This window comes from Rhinopithecus bieti, unplaced genomic scaffold (assembly GCF_001698545.2).
Source record: "Rhinopithecus bieti isolate Rb0 unplaced genomic scaffold, ASM169854v2 scaffold_65226, whole genome shotgun sequence".
Taxonomy (NCBI): Eukaryota; Metazoa; Chordata; class Mammalia; order Primates; family Cercopithecidae; genus Rhinopithecus; species Rhinopithecus bieti.
The window spans coordinates 1,509,433-1,525,997 of NW_016825767.1; the positions used below are offsets into that span (position 1 = coordinate 1,509,433).

The 16,565-nt window shown below is 39.2% G+C and overlaps 1 protein-coding gene across 1 annotated transcript in view; it reads right to left on the reverse strand.

Moving 5' to 3' along the window:
- The window catches only part of LOC108522727 (E3 ubiquitin-protein ligase HECW1-like), a 267,461-nt gene that overhangs the window by 862 nt on the left and 250,034 nt on the right, over window positions 1-16,565 (reverse strand). The window contains exon 5 of the mRNA XM_017863105.1: window positions 5,927-6,021. Coding sequence (XP_017718594.1) covers window positions 5,927-6,021 — 95 coding nt within the window. The remainder of the gene's footprint in view (window positions 1-5,926; window positions 6,022-16,565) is intronic.

Consider the following 16,565-nt stretch of genomic DNA (forward strand, 5'->3'; position numbering starts at 1 on the left):
CAGGATGGTCTCGATCTCCTGACCTCGTGATCCGCCCGTCTCGGCCTCCCAAAGTGCTGGGATTACAGGCTTGAGCCACCGCGCCCGGCCTGTTAGCCTTTTCTTAGAGCAGAATTTAAGAAAGCATTTTGATTTGTGGGAGCTATAGATCAAATGATACAGATAAAACACAATAAATGTAATCTTGAGTGCTTGAGCTAGAATTACATACATGATTTATTTACATGCGAAGGATCAATGCTGCCCAGACATTTACTAGAGGGTTTTAGATCACAAGGGCTCAAGATCATTTATTATAAAGCTGAGGTGTCTTCCAAATTAATTGACTTGTGTCTAACAATTCTAGGTAGCTGGTCCCATCAGTCGGCAACCTGTGGATTCCTTTTGCTACTAACGTGGTTGAAGTATTTTCCAGGACATTTTATAACCCATAGCAGCTGGTCCTTAGTTGCTTTATTATGATTTGAAATATTTTTTGAAATATCTACTTTAAAAATCCCCAAGAAAAGTATTACTATAGCCAAAGGTAATAACCTAGAATTTGGGGAAGGGAGGTATTCATCAATTATGTGTCCACTGCAGGAGACTCAGACTGATGTGGAGGAAAATCTTGACCCTATTTTAGAGTGCTAATTTACCCTATATTGGTGGGGAAATGTCCTGTTGAGTTGCCTTTTTTTTTTTTTAGAGGATAGTGTCAACACTATGCTCAGGGGATCTGACAAAGTAAATGAATCTGTAAACGTGAACTAGTGAAAAGATAGTTTAAGTTTGTTCTTTTTTCTTTTTCCTTTTTTTTTTTTTTTTTGAGATGGAGTCTTGCTCTGTCGCCCAGGCTGGAGTGTGGCGGTGTGATCTCGGCTCACTGCAACCTCTGCCTCACAGTTCAAGTGATTCTTGTGCCTCAGTCTCCCAAGTGGCTAGGATCGCAGACGTGCGCCACCATGCCTGGCTAATATTATTTTATTTTTTATTTTTTTATAGAGATGGAGTTTTGTCATGTTGGCCAGACTTGTCTTGAACTCCTGGCCGCATGTGATACACTCACCTTGGCCTCCCAAAGTGCTAGGATTACAGGCGTGAGCCACTGCACCCAGCTGTTCTTTGTTCTCTGGCAAAGAACTTTACTTTGAATGTTATGCTGTTCAGTTATTATCAAAAGCTTGGTTGCAGAGGCACTAGATTAACTTGGAGGAAGAAGGAGAGGATTTCCCTATGTTTCCTTCCAACTTCTCATTGAAAGAGTTAGAAGATAAAAAATATGAAGTAAATAAATAAACAATAGCAATCTGAGGTGAGAATAAGAATAATCCAGTGTAACACAATCCTGATGGGGTTTCCACACATTTTAATGCTGATAAAGACAAAATAAAAAATACACCTTCGACTATACATGACCCAGCCTCTAAATCGAGAGAAGTCTCTACTCCAGAGTAGATGGCCCCGCACGGGGTCCTCTACTCTGCCCTGCATGTTCTCAGCCTGCCCTGCATGCTGGTAGCCTTTCCCAATTGCTTGGACTCTGCCAGAGTCATTCCTCAGCTACCTATTTTCTGTATCCGGAGGCTGCAGTCCCAGGCCTCAGCATGGGTGGGGAGGAGGCCCACTGTACCGCCAGGTGAACGCTGTGCAGGGAGGGTCTCATAAACCAGGTGTGGGAGCAGTATGCTCGGGACTCTCGCTTACCTGGCTCACATCAACAGCTGCAGACTGCATCAGAGTCTCTGGCACTGTAAGAGAACCAGCAGGCAAAGGGAGGGCCCCCACTCCCTCCAGCAGCCCCTACAGATGACGTCGGCTGGGTGCCCGAGAGTGGGAAGAGGAGGATGTGAAAACTCACTGTCAGGTCCAGACCCGGCAGAGCAGCCTGGTTATTTTCAGTGGACTGTGTGTTGGGCTGAGGAGTTTACCCACCCTGCCTTTGGCAAACTGTAGGGATGGGCTGGTTTCTGTTTTTTGATGTATAATCAGAGAAAGAAAAATATATCATGGGGCTTATTTAAGAAGACTGTAACGGTAATGCACAAGGGGGAGTTAGCAAGGGCCAGAATAAGGAGAGGAAGAGCTTGCCTTTGACAGTGATTTTCTACAGAAAATAAAAGAAAGATATGAAATATGATAGGTGCTCCCAATAAGACACAAAAAGTATGAAAAACAGGAGGATATATAGGGACAATAAGTCCCATGTTCTTTAAACCTAAAACAACTAGGTCTCCTTCCCTGTCAGGCCTAAGCCAATTCTCACCCCACGCCTTTGTACAGGCCATCCCTTCTGCTGGCCTTGCCTGTCTGTCTTCAAGGCATGGCCAAGGCCCTCTCATGGTGCCTGCCTCAGGCCACGCCCCCTTCTCCCGCAGCCAGCACAGCTGCTGCAGGTGCCTGGTCACGGGTTTCTCTACACACCAGCACAGCACGCTCCAGTACCGGAGACTTTACACAGTATTATAATTTATAATGGAGTATAATTTACACAGTATTATAATTTATAATGGACTTTACACAGTATTATAATTTATAATTTATAACCGTGAGTTCTCAGTGACAGGGCTTATATTTCATCTATCTCTATAAGCACATCCATCATAGTTTCTTATATACAATAAATGAGAGCCCCAGCAAGACAAGAGTAGAAGACAACCTCTTTCTAAACAAGGACCTCAACAGTTGCCCATGGGACAAAGACAAAGATGAGAGGGAACAAGACAATGAGAAAAAGGACTGATGCATCGTGAGACCATACAATGCTCAGAAAGTTAAAGCACTGATTACACCAAAGGAGCATGTGACAGCTTGTTCCTCCTTTTCAAAGAATGGTAGGTTTAGTGTATTGTCACAAACCAACTCAGTGACTTTTGGGACGTGATATAATGGTAATACACAGTAATTCTTCATAAGAGATGAATGCAGCAGCAGCAATCCTCAACCTAGAAGTTGACACTCCAAGTTTATTAAGAAATTGATTTAGGGAAACTTCACAGCATTTCCCCTTAGAAACAGTGTGTTCAAGTCCTCAGACCAGACTGCAAAGGCTTATTTAACCCGGAAGGTTGCTAGATTATACCCAAACTGAGCTGGGTTGCAAAATGTGTAAGTAAAATGTGGTTCTGCTCCATCACCATAGAGCCAAATGATCACTTAACCAGAATGATAGCTCCTGCCTCTCTCCGCAGACGTGCTGGGCATCGACTAGAGTAATGCGTGAGAAACAGCTTTGAGAAGTGTGCCATGCTATCAAACAAAGGGAGTTCCTCCTAGTGTGGCTCCTATGAAACCTAACTGCCCGTGAAAATACAGTTTTGTGGGATAGTGTGTGCTGCCTTCTGCCCCGGGACTCCAGGGACTCATTTTCACCATGACAACGGGAGCCCAAGATTTCTCCCTTTGTCCCTGGTGGCACAGGGGTTATGCGATCGAGCTCTCACATGCTTGGGGAATAAAAGTTGCCTGCAGGATGTACATTCAAGTGTCAACCCAAGTGTCTACTGATTTGTGTGAGAAAATCATTAAGGAGATAAAAATCAGGATGACAGCAATATGTCAAAATATTTCAAGATGCCAGAGTTTGAAGTATAAGCAGCAGCAGCTCACATGGAATGACAAAGATGAGGTCAGGGCAGTAGCAATGAGGCACCTGCTGAACTTTATGTCAACAGTGTGATGGAAGCATCTCATTTCCTCTTCTGAGGTACAAGCCTTTGTTTCTGGTGATGGCAGCCCTTGGGGAGCACATGCTTGTTGACAATTTATCCTGCCCTAAGGGGCTGTACATCATACTTTAGAGGCCATTTTCTGGGCAGTTGGCCTCTTGTTTAATTTTAAGCCTACATTGCACAACACTGTGATGATATATGTCACACTTTGCACTGGTCTGAGCAGCAGGTGAACATCTGGAGTCTCCAGCAGGCTGAGTTCGGAGAAGTCAAATGCTCTAGGGAGCTTTATTTAAATAAGAAAAAGTGCTTCAGGTAAGAATTTATCTGAATTCCAGGGCTGGCCAACACACCCAGAGTATCATTCCAGAGCAGAAGAAGGTGAGGAACTCCTCTCCTCTCTGAGCCTTGAACCAACAGGCCAGTCCCGTCAGTGGGCACGGCCAATCCCTGCTGAGGGATCCTTGTGTCTGCCTCATTCAGTGACCTGCTGTGCAGTGGCAAGAGGCCAGGCCTGCAGTGGAAGGGTTTTCCCTAATTGGCTTCACTCCACTTCCTGCCTCCTTCCTTCTCTGCCTATTGTGTGCTCAATGCCTTCCTGCTCTGTCTCCCTAGCTTCTGGTTCACCTTTTCTTTTCTGCCTCAATTTAGCTGTCCCTAAGCTACCTTGACTTAGTTGTCTCTCCAGCCTCAATGATTGGCTAACAGGTATCAGGACCTGTCTGGTTTTAGGGGGTACCCTTTTTTGAGGGATGCTCAAACAAACGGGCCTGGAAGAGAGGTTCTGGCACTCTGAGGACACCTTCCTAGATTCTCACACTTAAACTGCTGTCCCAGACAGACAGGAATCATGTTCCAATCTGCATGGCCAGTGAGGGAAAAACAGCAAAGCCTTCAAAAGCACATGTGCCTCTCCCTCTCTTTCCACTGCGCCTACCGCTGATTTCCCGGACAGTAAACCCAGTTCAGTGTCCAGCCAGGCTTTGGGTCTTGGGCGTGCTTACCTTACTGCTTATTACCAAGGCCTCAATCAGCTCATCTTCAGGATGCTGTAGAACTGATTTGCAAAGCAGCAAAGTGGAATATTTTCTGGAGTCAAAGTCCTTTCTGAATCATTCATATTTGATGTCAAATACTTTCTCTCTCTCTCTCTCTTTTTTTTTTTTTTTTTTGAGACGGAGTTTCGCTCTTGTTGCCCAGGCTGGAGTGCAGTGGCCCGATCTCTGCTCACTGCACCCGGGTTCAAGTGATTCTTCTGCCTTAGCTTCCCAAGTAGCTGGGATTGTAGGCACTCACTACCATGCCTGGCTAATTTTGTATTTTTAATAGAGACAGGGTTTCACCATGTTGGCCAGGCTGGTCTTAAACTCCTGACCTCAAGTGATCTGCCTGCCTGGGGCCTCCCAAAGTGTTGGGATTACAGGCGTGAGCCACTGGGCCTGGCCTGTTTTTTTATAATGTTAAAAAAAAAAGAGTCTTTTTTACTTCTACTAGCATGACAAACTCCCCCACTGGTTTCTGTCCAGCCTCCCCAGTTGGTCATTTTAAATTTATGTGAAAAGGAAAAGGAAAAGGAATGCCATTTCTCAGTGCATTTCAGCCTAATCAGATGTATTAAGAACTAAGTGAGAAGCACTACAAGGATAAAAACTGGATTGTAACTTAGGAAAGATGGCATGTATTACCATAGGCCTGAGCAAAGTCACACAGCAGGGAACTTAAATCCTGGATCTGCAATGAGTTCTGTGACCTGAGATAGATTATTTAGGCTCCTTGGCCACTGTCCTCATTTATACACAGAGAAGGGTGAGAGATTCTGGTCTTTCTGGGCCTATCACGTTATAATTCTATGGCTAAAATCAACCTGAGGCAATAAATCCCACTTCATTAACTTATTTACAAGCCTAAAAGAAACAAAAACATAAGAAAATATCAATATTTAAAACCAAACAATTAAAAAATGTGATCCAAAGAAAAGGCTTCTACGCTGTGATTGCACATGTCTCTGTTAGAAACATTTGGCCATCTAAGGAAAATACAGAAGCTTGGCTCCTGCCTAACACACAAGTGTAGCATGAGCTTTGATAAGGTCGACTATGGATCTCATTCCTCTTGGCTATTTTGAGGTGTCTCTCCATTTATTCATAATCAATCTATCAGTATATCTCCATATGTGTGTATGTACATGTACACACACACACACACACAAGAACAAAATGGGCAAGTGAAGAAAGACCAGAGTTAGGTCTAACCGCAGACGGAGAAATGAGACTTACAGGAGCTGCCGAGTTTTTGACCGTGACACTGGGGGTGGTTGCTCGCAGGGCCCCACTCACTCCATGGTAGTATTTGAAGCAGATCTTAGTTTCAGCTGAAAGACAAACAAAAAACGAGACTGAGAAGTAGGGTATAACCCAGGAAGAGACAGCTATGGCCACAGAGGACATCTCTAAGAACTGCAACCTAATTCCCCCCACGAGCAAGCCAGGCCACACTCGACAATGATGCTCCTCATGTGGCCTCAAGGACAGGTCTGACTTCTTCCTAAAACTGTGACATGAAAAATTGTTTTGGCCTTAACATTTTGTATCCAAGTGAAGTCCATTGTTTGGACTTCTCAGGATCCATCCTACCCCATTAGAGGTCATTGATTTTAAACCCTTAGTTCTAAGATGTTCTAAGACAGCCTACCACCTGTCTGTTCCTTCTGTAATATCCTATTATTCAATTCATTGTGATTAATATCTTGGTAACTTGCAGAAATACTTTGAGAAGTTATTGAAGTACATGGGAGGGAGGCATATTTTCCATATTTTCTAAACTCCTATACCCATCGATGATAATGCACCACAAGCTGTTTTCCTTCAAAGTTCTATAGATGTAGCTGGCAGTGGTGGCACACATCTGTAGTTCCCAGCTACTTGGGAGGCTGAGGCAGGAGGATCACTTGAGCCCAAGAGTTTAAGGCTACAGAGAGTTATAATCACATCAGTGGACTCCAGGATGGGTAACAGGGTGAGACTCCGTTAAAAAAAAAAAGTTCTATAGATGTTTAGCAGAATACAAAGAGTTTAGGGGGATCACACTGGGTTTGAATTTCAGCTCCATTATTTACAATCTGTGAGACAATGAATAAGTCCCTGTACCCCCTGTTAAAATAGGACTTCATAAGATGTTGGTTAGGCAAATAAAAGTGCTTAGATTCAATTAAGTGCTCAGTAAGTGTTAGTGATTGTGATGATGTGATGACTAAATGACAATAACATGAGTCCTTTTCCTTCTGGCATTTGGTTCTGTAGAGGATAAGATCTGTAGCCAACATGAGTTCAGTTCATTTGAAGGTGACTTGCTTTCCCCAATTCACTGTTTATAGGATTTGTTTTCTTAAAATTAAAAAAAATTACCAGGCTCTGTCTTGGTCCTTTGTATTTTGTTTGAAACAATATGAGAAATCTCCAATTTGAGATCTTTTCTCTCAAATATGAAAATTTGCCATCAAGTATCATATTAAAATAATGTCTACAACTTTTAGCTTGCATTTAAAATGTGCTCAGAATGGAAAATATGAAAATGAAGATAAGTATAAATGAAATAACCATCTTCTGAGATTTTGCATAATTGAGAGTATAAACTATAGAATAATACATTTTGCTTTTAAAAAAATTGACATTATGAAATAAGCATGGCCAACTATCATTAAAAACTCCTCAAATAACATTACTTATGTAGAACAACTGAATAGATTTACACATTGCAAATATTTCCTATATTTGGAAATTCAGGCTTTTCTCTGAAAACCAATTACTTTTTACAAATTATTTTTTAAGTTCAAAATTTCCCCCTAGGACAATGGAGCAAAAATCGCTAGATACCTACCCGACATCCATTCTACCCTTCCTCCTTAATAACAGAATCTCAATTTTATTTTGAGTGATAATGTCCAGCTAAAGTACTATATTTTGCAGCCTCCCTGGCAGACAACACCTATGCATTTACCATTAGGATTTCTGTTATATGTAGCTAAACCTCAGCCTAACTACTCAGTGCTATAGATATGAATATAGCAGTAGTCTTTCTCAGGTTAAAAGATATGGGCTGGGCACGGTGGCTCACGCCTGTAATCCCGACACTTTGGGAGGCCGAAGTGGGTGGATCATTTGTGGTCAGGAGTTTGAGACCAGCCTGGCCAACATGGTGAAACCTCATCTCTACTAAAAATACAAAAATTAGCTGGGCATGGTGGTGCACTCCTGCAATCCCAGCTACTTGGGAGGCTGAAGCAGGAGAATTGCTGGAACCTGGGAGGTGGAGGTTGCAGTGAGCCAAGATCACACCATTGCACTCCAGCCTGGACAACACAACAAGACTCAGTCTCAAAAAACAAACAAACAAACAAACAAAATAATATTTTAGGGATCCTCCCTTTCTGTGGCCAAATTGCTTGCCAAATAATACTTTATATTTCTATCAGGAAATGTGAGTCTGACCATCTCATAGAACCCATGTTAGCACTGAATATCATCACTTAAAAATAGGCTTAAAATAGAATCCAATTATTATTTTTATTTCATTTATTTGATTATTAGTAGGATTAAACTTTTTCATCAAGTTTTAATTAGCTATTTAAATTTTTTTTGAAGTCATTGAATTGAATTGCAGTTGTTCAGATTTTCCATTGCCTGGGTGATGCCTGGATGCTTATCAGTCCCTTTGTTAGTGGACGTGTTCTTACTTCAGATATGCCTATACTTTGAGTTTCCTTCCTGAATTATTTTATCTACAGTTCTTTCACATATCTGTTGATTGTCTTTTCAAGCTCTTGGTGGACAATCTTATAACCCAGTTCTGTACTTATTCTCCAAGACACCTCAAAGTTGTCCCCATGTTAGGTCTACACACCTGGATCTAACACTGTGTTGGCCTGAGAGGCAAGTTTCCTATAAGTCAGTGATCAGGGAAGGACTCGGAATAAAGCAGTGAGCCATCCATCTAGTTAATCACAATGAGTTGGTGTTGCCTAGTCCATGAGTTACTCTGCTGGTAGGTGCCGGTAGGATCAGCATGGAGGGGCCAAATGACCTCACCTTCAGCTCAGTTGGGTGGAAGGGACTTTTAGGTATCAGGGATCCCAAACAGGCAGTACTAGATTTCCATTTAAAGAAAAAATTATTTCAATGCCTTTGAGCAAAAAGGCCAGGGAAATGATATACAATCCTGCATTGAACCCTATTGCTAGATGAGCAGATCAGTGCATATTTTGAGCCAAGAATTCATGGAACACTTCAAATTCTGTACTCTTCTTTGTTTCTTCCATTTTTAGTTTTTTTTGGATACATAATAGATGTACATATTTTCAGGATACATGCACATAATTTGTAGAGATCAAATCAATGTAATTGGGATGTACATCATCTTAATTATTTGTCTTTTTTGTGCTAGAGACATTTGAATTATTCTCTTCTAGCCATTTTGAAACATATGATAATTATTATAAATTATAGTCACTCTACTGATCTATCAAACACTAGATTTTATTTCTTCTATCAAACTGTATATTTGTACCCATTAATCAATCTCTATTCATCCTCTTCTTCCTTCTACCTTTCTTGGTCTCTGGTAACCACCAATCTACTCTCAATCTCCATGAGATCCACTTTTTTAGCTCCCACCTATGAATGAAAATATGCAATATTTATCTTTCTGTGCTTGGCTTATTTCACTCAACATAATGACCTCCAGTTCCATCCGTGTTACTGCAAATGACAGAATTTCATTCTTTTTATGGCTGAATAATATTACATACCACATTTTCTTTATCCACTCATATATGAATGGGCACTTAGGTGGATTCCATATTTTGGCTGTTGTGAACAGTACTGCAATAAACATGGGAGTGCAGATATCTCTTCGATATATTGACTTCCTTTCTTTTGGCTATATACCCTGTAATGGAATTGCTGGGTCATACGGTGATTCTTTTTTTAGCTTTTTGAGGAATCTGTTAGTTTTTCACAGTGGCTGTACTAATTTACATTCCCACCAGCAGTGTATGAGGGTTCCCCTTTCTCTGTGTTCTCACCAGTATTTGTTACTACTTGTCTTGTTTTAATTGGGGTGAATGATAACTCATTGTGGTCTTGATTTGCATTTCCCTGATGATTACTGATGTTGAGCATTTTTTTGATACACCTGTTGGCCATTTGTCTATCTTCTTTTAAGAAATGTCTATTCACATCTTTTGTCCACTTAAAAATCAGGTTGTTTTTTGCTCTTGAGTTGTTTAAGCTTCTTGTAATTTTGGTTATTAATTCCTTATCAGACAGATAGTTTGCAAATATTTTCTCCCATTCTTTGGCTTATCTCTTCACTTTGTTGATTGTTTCCTTTGCAGTGCAGGAGACTTTCAGCTTGATATAATCCTATCTGTCAACCGTTGCTTTGGTTGCCTGTGATTTTTACGTCTAACATAAAGAAATCTCTGCCCGGACCAATGTCCTGGAGAGTTTCCCCAATATTTTCTTCTAGTAGTTTCAGTTTTAGGTCTTAGATTTAAGCCTTTAATCCATTTTGTTGTAATTTCTGTGTATGATGAGCAATAGGGGTCTAGTTTCATTCTTCTGCATATGGATTTCCAGTTTTCCCAGCATTATTTATTGAAGAGACTAATCTTTCCCCATTGCATGTTCTTGGCACCTTTGTTGAAAATGAGTTGGCTGCAAATGCCTGGATTTATATCTGAGTCCTCTATTATTATATGTTCCATTGGTCTATGTGTCTGTTTTTTGCCACTACCATGCTGATTTGGTTACTACAGTTTTGTAGCATATTTTGAAGTCAGGTAGTATGATGCCTCCACCTTTGTTCTTTTTTGCTCAGAATTTCTTTGGCTATCCAGGGTCTTTTGTGGATCCATATACATTTTAGGATTAGTTTTTCTATTTCTGTGAAGAATGTCATTGATATTTTGGTAGTAATTGCATTGAGTCCGTAAATTGCTTTGGGTAGAACTGTCATTTTAGTCATAGTAATTCTTTCAATACATAAGCGTGGAATATCTTTCTATTTTTAAATGCTTACTTCAATATCTTTCAACAGTGTTTTACAGTTTTCCATTGCTCGTTAAATTGATGCCTAGGTATTTTACATTCTTTGTGGCTATTGTAAATGGGATTGCTTTCTTGATTTCTTTTTTCAGATTGTTTGCTGTTGGCATATATACATGACTTTTGTATGTTTATTTTGTATCCTGCACCTTTGCTAAATTTGTTTATCAGTTCTAACAATTTTTGGTGGAATCTTTTTTTTTTTTTAATATAAAATCATGTCGTATTTGAACAAGTCTACTTTACCTTCTTTCTTTCCAATTTGGATGCCCTTTATTTCTTTCTCTTGCCTAATTGCTCCGGCCAGAACTTCTAGTACTATATTGAATAAAAGTGGTGAAAGTGTGTATCTTTGTCTTGTTCCAGATCTTAGAAGAAAGTCTTTCATTTTTTTCTCCATTCAGTGCTATGTTAGTTATGGGTTTGTCACACATGGTCTTTATTATTTTGAGGTATGTTCCTTCTATACCCAGTTTGTTGAGGGTTTTTATCATAAAAGGATGCGAATTTTGTCAAATGCTTTTTCAGCATTTATTGAAATGATCATATGGTTTTGTTCTTGATTCTGGGTTAATGTGATGTATGACATTTATTGATTTGTGTATGATGAATCATCCTTGCATCCCTGTGATGCATCCCACTTGATCGTGGTGACTACTCTTTTTAATGTGTTGTTGAATTAGGTTTGCTAGTGTTTTGTTGAGGGCTTTTGTATCTATGTTAATCAGTGATACTGGCCTGTAGTTTCCTTTTTTGTTGTTGTGCCCTTGTCTGGCTTTGGTACCAGGATAATGCTGGCCTTGTAGAATGAGTTTGGAAGCATTCCTTCCTCTTCGATTTTTTTGAAGAGTTGAAGCAGAATTGGTGTTCATTCTCCTTTAAACATTTGGTAGAATCCAGCAATGAAGTCATCAGGTTCTGAAGTTTTCTCTGAAGGGAGACTTTTTATTATGGCTTCAGTTTTATTATTCATTATTGGTTTGTTGCAGTTTTTTATTTCTTCATGGTTCACTCTTGGTAGGATATATGTACTTGGGAATTTATCCATTTTTTCTAGGTTTTCCAATTTGTTGGTGTATGGTTGTCCAAAATAGTCACTAATGATTTTTTGTATTTCTGAGGTCTCAGTTGTTATGTCTCTTTTCTTTTCTTATATGATTTATTTGAGTCTCCTCTCTTTTTTTCTTAGCTATTCTAGCTTTGTTTATCCTTTCAAAAAAACTGAGTCTTCATTTTGTTGATCTTTTGTATTTTTGAAGTATCGATTTAATTTATTTCTGCCCTGCTCTTTTTTATTTCTTTTTTCTGCTTATTTTGGGTTTGGGTTGTTCTTGTTTTCTCGTTCCTTGAGGTACCTCATTAGGCTGTTTACTTAAAGTCTTTCTACTTTTTTGATATAGGTGTTTATTGCTATAAACTTCCCTCTTAGTAATGCTTTTTACTGTATCTCATACATTTTGGTTTGCTGTATTTCTATTTGATTTGTTTCAAAAAATTTTAAAAATTCTTTCTTAATTTCTCCATTAGTTGTTCAGGAGCATGTAGTTTAATTTCCATGTGTTTGTGTAGTTTCTGAAGTTCCTCTTGTTATTGATTTTGTTGTATTCCTTTTGTGATCAGAGAAGACACCTGATATGATTTCTACTTTTTTGAATTTGTTGACACTTATTCTGTGGCTTAATATATGGTCTATTCTGAAGAATGTTCCATGTGCTGATAAAAAAAATGTATCTTCTATAGCAGTTGAATGAAATGTTCTATAGATGTCAGTTAGGCCATGTGGTCAGTGTGTAGTTTATTTACAATATCTCCTTGTTGGAATGATACGGGCATTATGGAGAGTGGGGTATTGAAGTCCCCTATTATGATCATATTGTAGTCTATCTCTCATTTTAGATCTATTAATGTTTGCTTTACATATTTGGGAGCTCTGGTGTTTGGTGCATAAATATTTATAATTTTCATAGCCTCTTGCTGCATTGACCCCTTTATCATTATATAGTGACCCTCTTTATCTCTTTGTACAGTCTTTGATTTTTAGTCTATTTCATCTGATGTAAGCATAGCTACTCCTGCCCATTATGGTTTCTAGTTGCATGGAATATCTTTTTCCACCTCTATACTTTCAGTCCATCTGTGTCTTTATAGCTGAAGTGGGTTTCTTTTAGGCAGCATATAGTTGGATCTTGTTTCTTTATTAACTCAGCCACTCTATCCCTTTTAATTAGAGAATTGAGTGTGTTTATATTTGTTTTTATTATTGATAAGTAAGGACTGACTACTGTCATTTTGTTGCTTGTTTTCTGTTTTTTTTTTTTTTTTTTTTTTTTTTTTTTTTTTTTTTTTTTTTTTTTTTTTTTAATGGAGTCTCACTCCATCACCAGGCTGGAATGCAGTGGTGCGATCTTGGTTCACTGCAACCTCCACCTCCCATGTTCAAGTGATTCTCCTGCCTCAGCCTCCTGAGTAGCTGGGACTACAGGTGTGCGCTACCATGCCTAGCTAATTTTTGTGTTTTTAGTAGAGACAGGGTTTCACCATGTTGGCCAGGATGGTCTCGATCTCTTGACCTCATGATCTGCCTGCCTCGGCCTCCCAAAGTGCTGGGTTTCAGGCGTGAGCTACTCCGCCTGGCCTCTGGTTGGTTTTTAACTGCTCTCTTCCTTTTTTCCATGTTTCCTGTCTTCCTTTGTGGTTAAGTGATTTTCTCTGGTAGTATGTTTTAATTTTTTGCTTTTTATTTTTAGTGAATCTATTATAGGTTTTTGCATTTTGGTTGCCATGAGGCTTACAAAAAAACTTATAGATGTAACAAGTTATTTTAAGGAGATGACAACTTATCTTAGATCACAAAGAATAGAAAAAAAGAACAAATTTTTTAAAAAAGCCTCTATAATTTAATTCCATCCTCCCAACATTTGGATTTTATGTTGTCTCAATTTACATATTTTTATATTACTTATCTCTTAATAGGTTGCTATAGGTCTTATTGTTTTTGATCAATTTGTCTTTTGGGCTTCCTACTAGAGATGTCAGTAGATTGCACACCATAATTACAGTATTAGAGTATTCTGGGTTTGTCTGTGTACTTTACCTTCTGTGTACTTAAATTTATCAGTGGATTTTATATTTTCAAATGTTTCCTTTTTACTCATTAGTGTTTTTTGTTTTTGTTTTTCAGATTAAAGAACTCTCTTTAGCATTTCTTGTATGATGGGTCTGGTGGTAGTGAATTCTTTTAGCCTTTGTTTCTCTGGGAAAGAATTTATCTCTTTTTCATATTTGAAGGATGACTTTGCTGGATACAGAATTCCTGGGAGGCAGTTTTTTTTTTTTTCCTTTCAGCACTTCAAAAATGTCATCTCACTCCCTCTTGGGCTATATGGTTTCTATTCAGAAGTCTGTTGCCTGATGAACTGGAGCTCCTTTATATGTTCTTTGCTTCTATTCTCTTGTTGCTTTTAAGATGCCATCTTTGTCCTTGACCTTTGAAACCCTGATTATTATATGCCTTGGTATAGCCTTATTTGAGTTGAATCTGTTTGGTATTCTCTGATCTTTCTGTATCTGGATGGATATATACCTCTGTCTCAAGTTTTGGAAAGTTTTCTGTTATTATTTCTTTGAATAAGTTTTCTACTCCTTGTTGTTGCTCAATTCGTTTTGAACACCAATAATTCTTAGATTTGGTCTTCTGAGGTAATTTTCTATGTCTTGTAGGTGATCTTTGTTCCTTTTTATTCTTTTTTCTCCTCTGTGTATTTTCAAATAGCCTGTCTTCAAGCTCACTGATTCTTTTCTCTGCTTGATTCAGTCTGCTGTTGAGAACCTGTAATAAATTCTTCACTTCAGCAAATATATTTCTCAGTTCCAAGATTTGTTTTACTTTTTAAATTATTTCAATCTCTTTGTTAAATTTCCTTGATAAATTTCTGAATTGCTTTTTCTGTGTTATCTGTGTTGATCACTGGAGATCACTGAGTTTCTTTAAAACTGCTATTTTCAGTTCTTAGTCAGAGAGTGCACATATTGTGATCTCATTGGGGTCAATCACTAGTTCCTTTCTTTGCCTTCTTGAGGAGGTCATGGTTTTCTGTTTGCTGTTTTTCTTGTAGATATACATTTGTGTCTTTGCATTGAAGGCTTCATTATTTATTTCAGTCTTCTCTGTCTGGCTTTTATTATTATTATTATTGGATATGTTTGTGTAGAGATTCTTTGTAATTTACCTGTTGATATCTTTCTTTTTTTCCCCCTACTATATATGGTTGCATCCTTTTTGACACTGGATGGCATGTTAAGCCCAGGTTTGCCTCACTTCTAGTAAACAATTAGATTGCTGCCCATCCTGAATGGAGGAGGTCCCAAAGGGGTTATCCCAGGACTATGGAAAAACTGGCTAAGGGCTCATGCCAAGGGAATCTGTGGAACAAGTTTTCCATGGCATGGTGCTGCTGAACACTCACCCTGATTTAGTGTCTCCTTTGGCTGAGCTACATCGCAGAGTTTCCAGGCATTGTGGTCTTTCCTCCATGCTTTGTCTGTGGTTGCTCTCAGGGATAGTTCTCTTTAGGCACTTCCAATGCTTCTCGTGGGTTGAGGCAGGGACAAGTCTCCTGCCAGGGAACCCAAAATGATGGGGAAGCTAGTTGTCTACCTCCATTTCACTTTTTCCAGTGCAGAAATCGTGAGCTGGGGAAAATTTTCCATGTACTTAGTGCCAGGTAGATTGAGGGGAGGGGCATTGTGGATATGGAAGTCTGATTCTCTTACCACCTGCTCAGGGTATTTTTTCACTGCTTTGTGGCCCTGAGAGCTGTCTTATCCTCATATTTGAGTTCTGTGATATTACTGATGGTCATCTTGGTGCTATACAATTGTTTTAAATTTTCTGTGGGGAGAAGTGACGCCAGCTTGCTTCTATACTACCCTTTTGGAAATGGACATCATGGTACTCTCCTAAGAAGTTGTTGGCAAAGGTTGTTTTTCCCTTTTCTTTAACAGGTATTTTTCTTAAACAAGTATTTTCTTAAACAACAATATGTTCCAGTGTTTAGCAACTTGATTACAAATTGATCTTCCTTTTATTTAACCTAAATATCCCTGTAATTTAAAATGATTTCCCATTCTAGCTCAAAAGAGATATTAAATCATTAAAGTTTTTTCTTATTTAGGAGGGAGCTATGAATGAAAGCCATCCATAAATATTAAAACACATACATTGATAATATATATATTTATATTTTCAAGTTTGGGCAGGGGTGATGAAAGAGATCAAATGAAAAAACTAAAAGGCAGAAATGAAGTCCACAGGCAAACAGCCCGGGCGGTGCCCTGGCAGCCCGGGTGGCGCCCTGAGCCTAGTTAAAGATCGACCCCGGACCTAACTGATTAGGTTATCTATAGACTCCAGACATTGTAAGGACAAACGTTGTGAAAGTCTCTGTCCTGCTCTGTTCTGTTCTAATTACCGGTGTCTGCCACATATCTTAGTCCTGGGCCCAGTACAAACACATCCCTCTATTTTATCCCAACTTCCTGAGCCCAGTACAAACACATCCCCCCCACACATCTCAGAAACACCACCTAGAGAGCCCCTGATAAGGTCACAACCGTTTGTAGTTTTACTAAATGCGCGGGAACAAATAGAAAACTGTTAATTGTATAACTTAAAATATTAACCAATTACCAGTTGTGATGCTGCAACCAAAAGAATTCCTTTGTACCTCTGTAACCTTACATATCCTGTATGCATCGGGCTATAAAAAGCGGGCACATGCATCATTCGGGGCCCTCTTGTATGTTGTAGAAC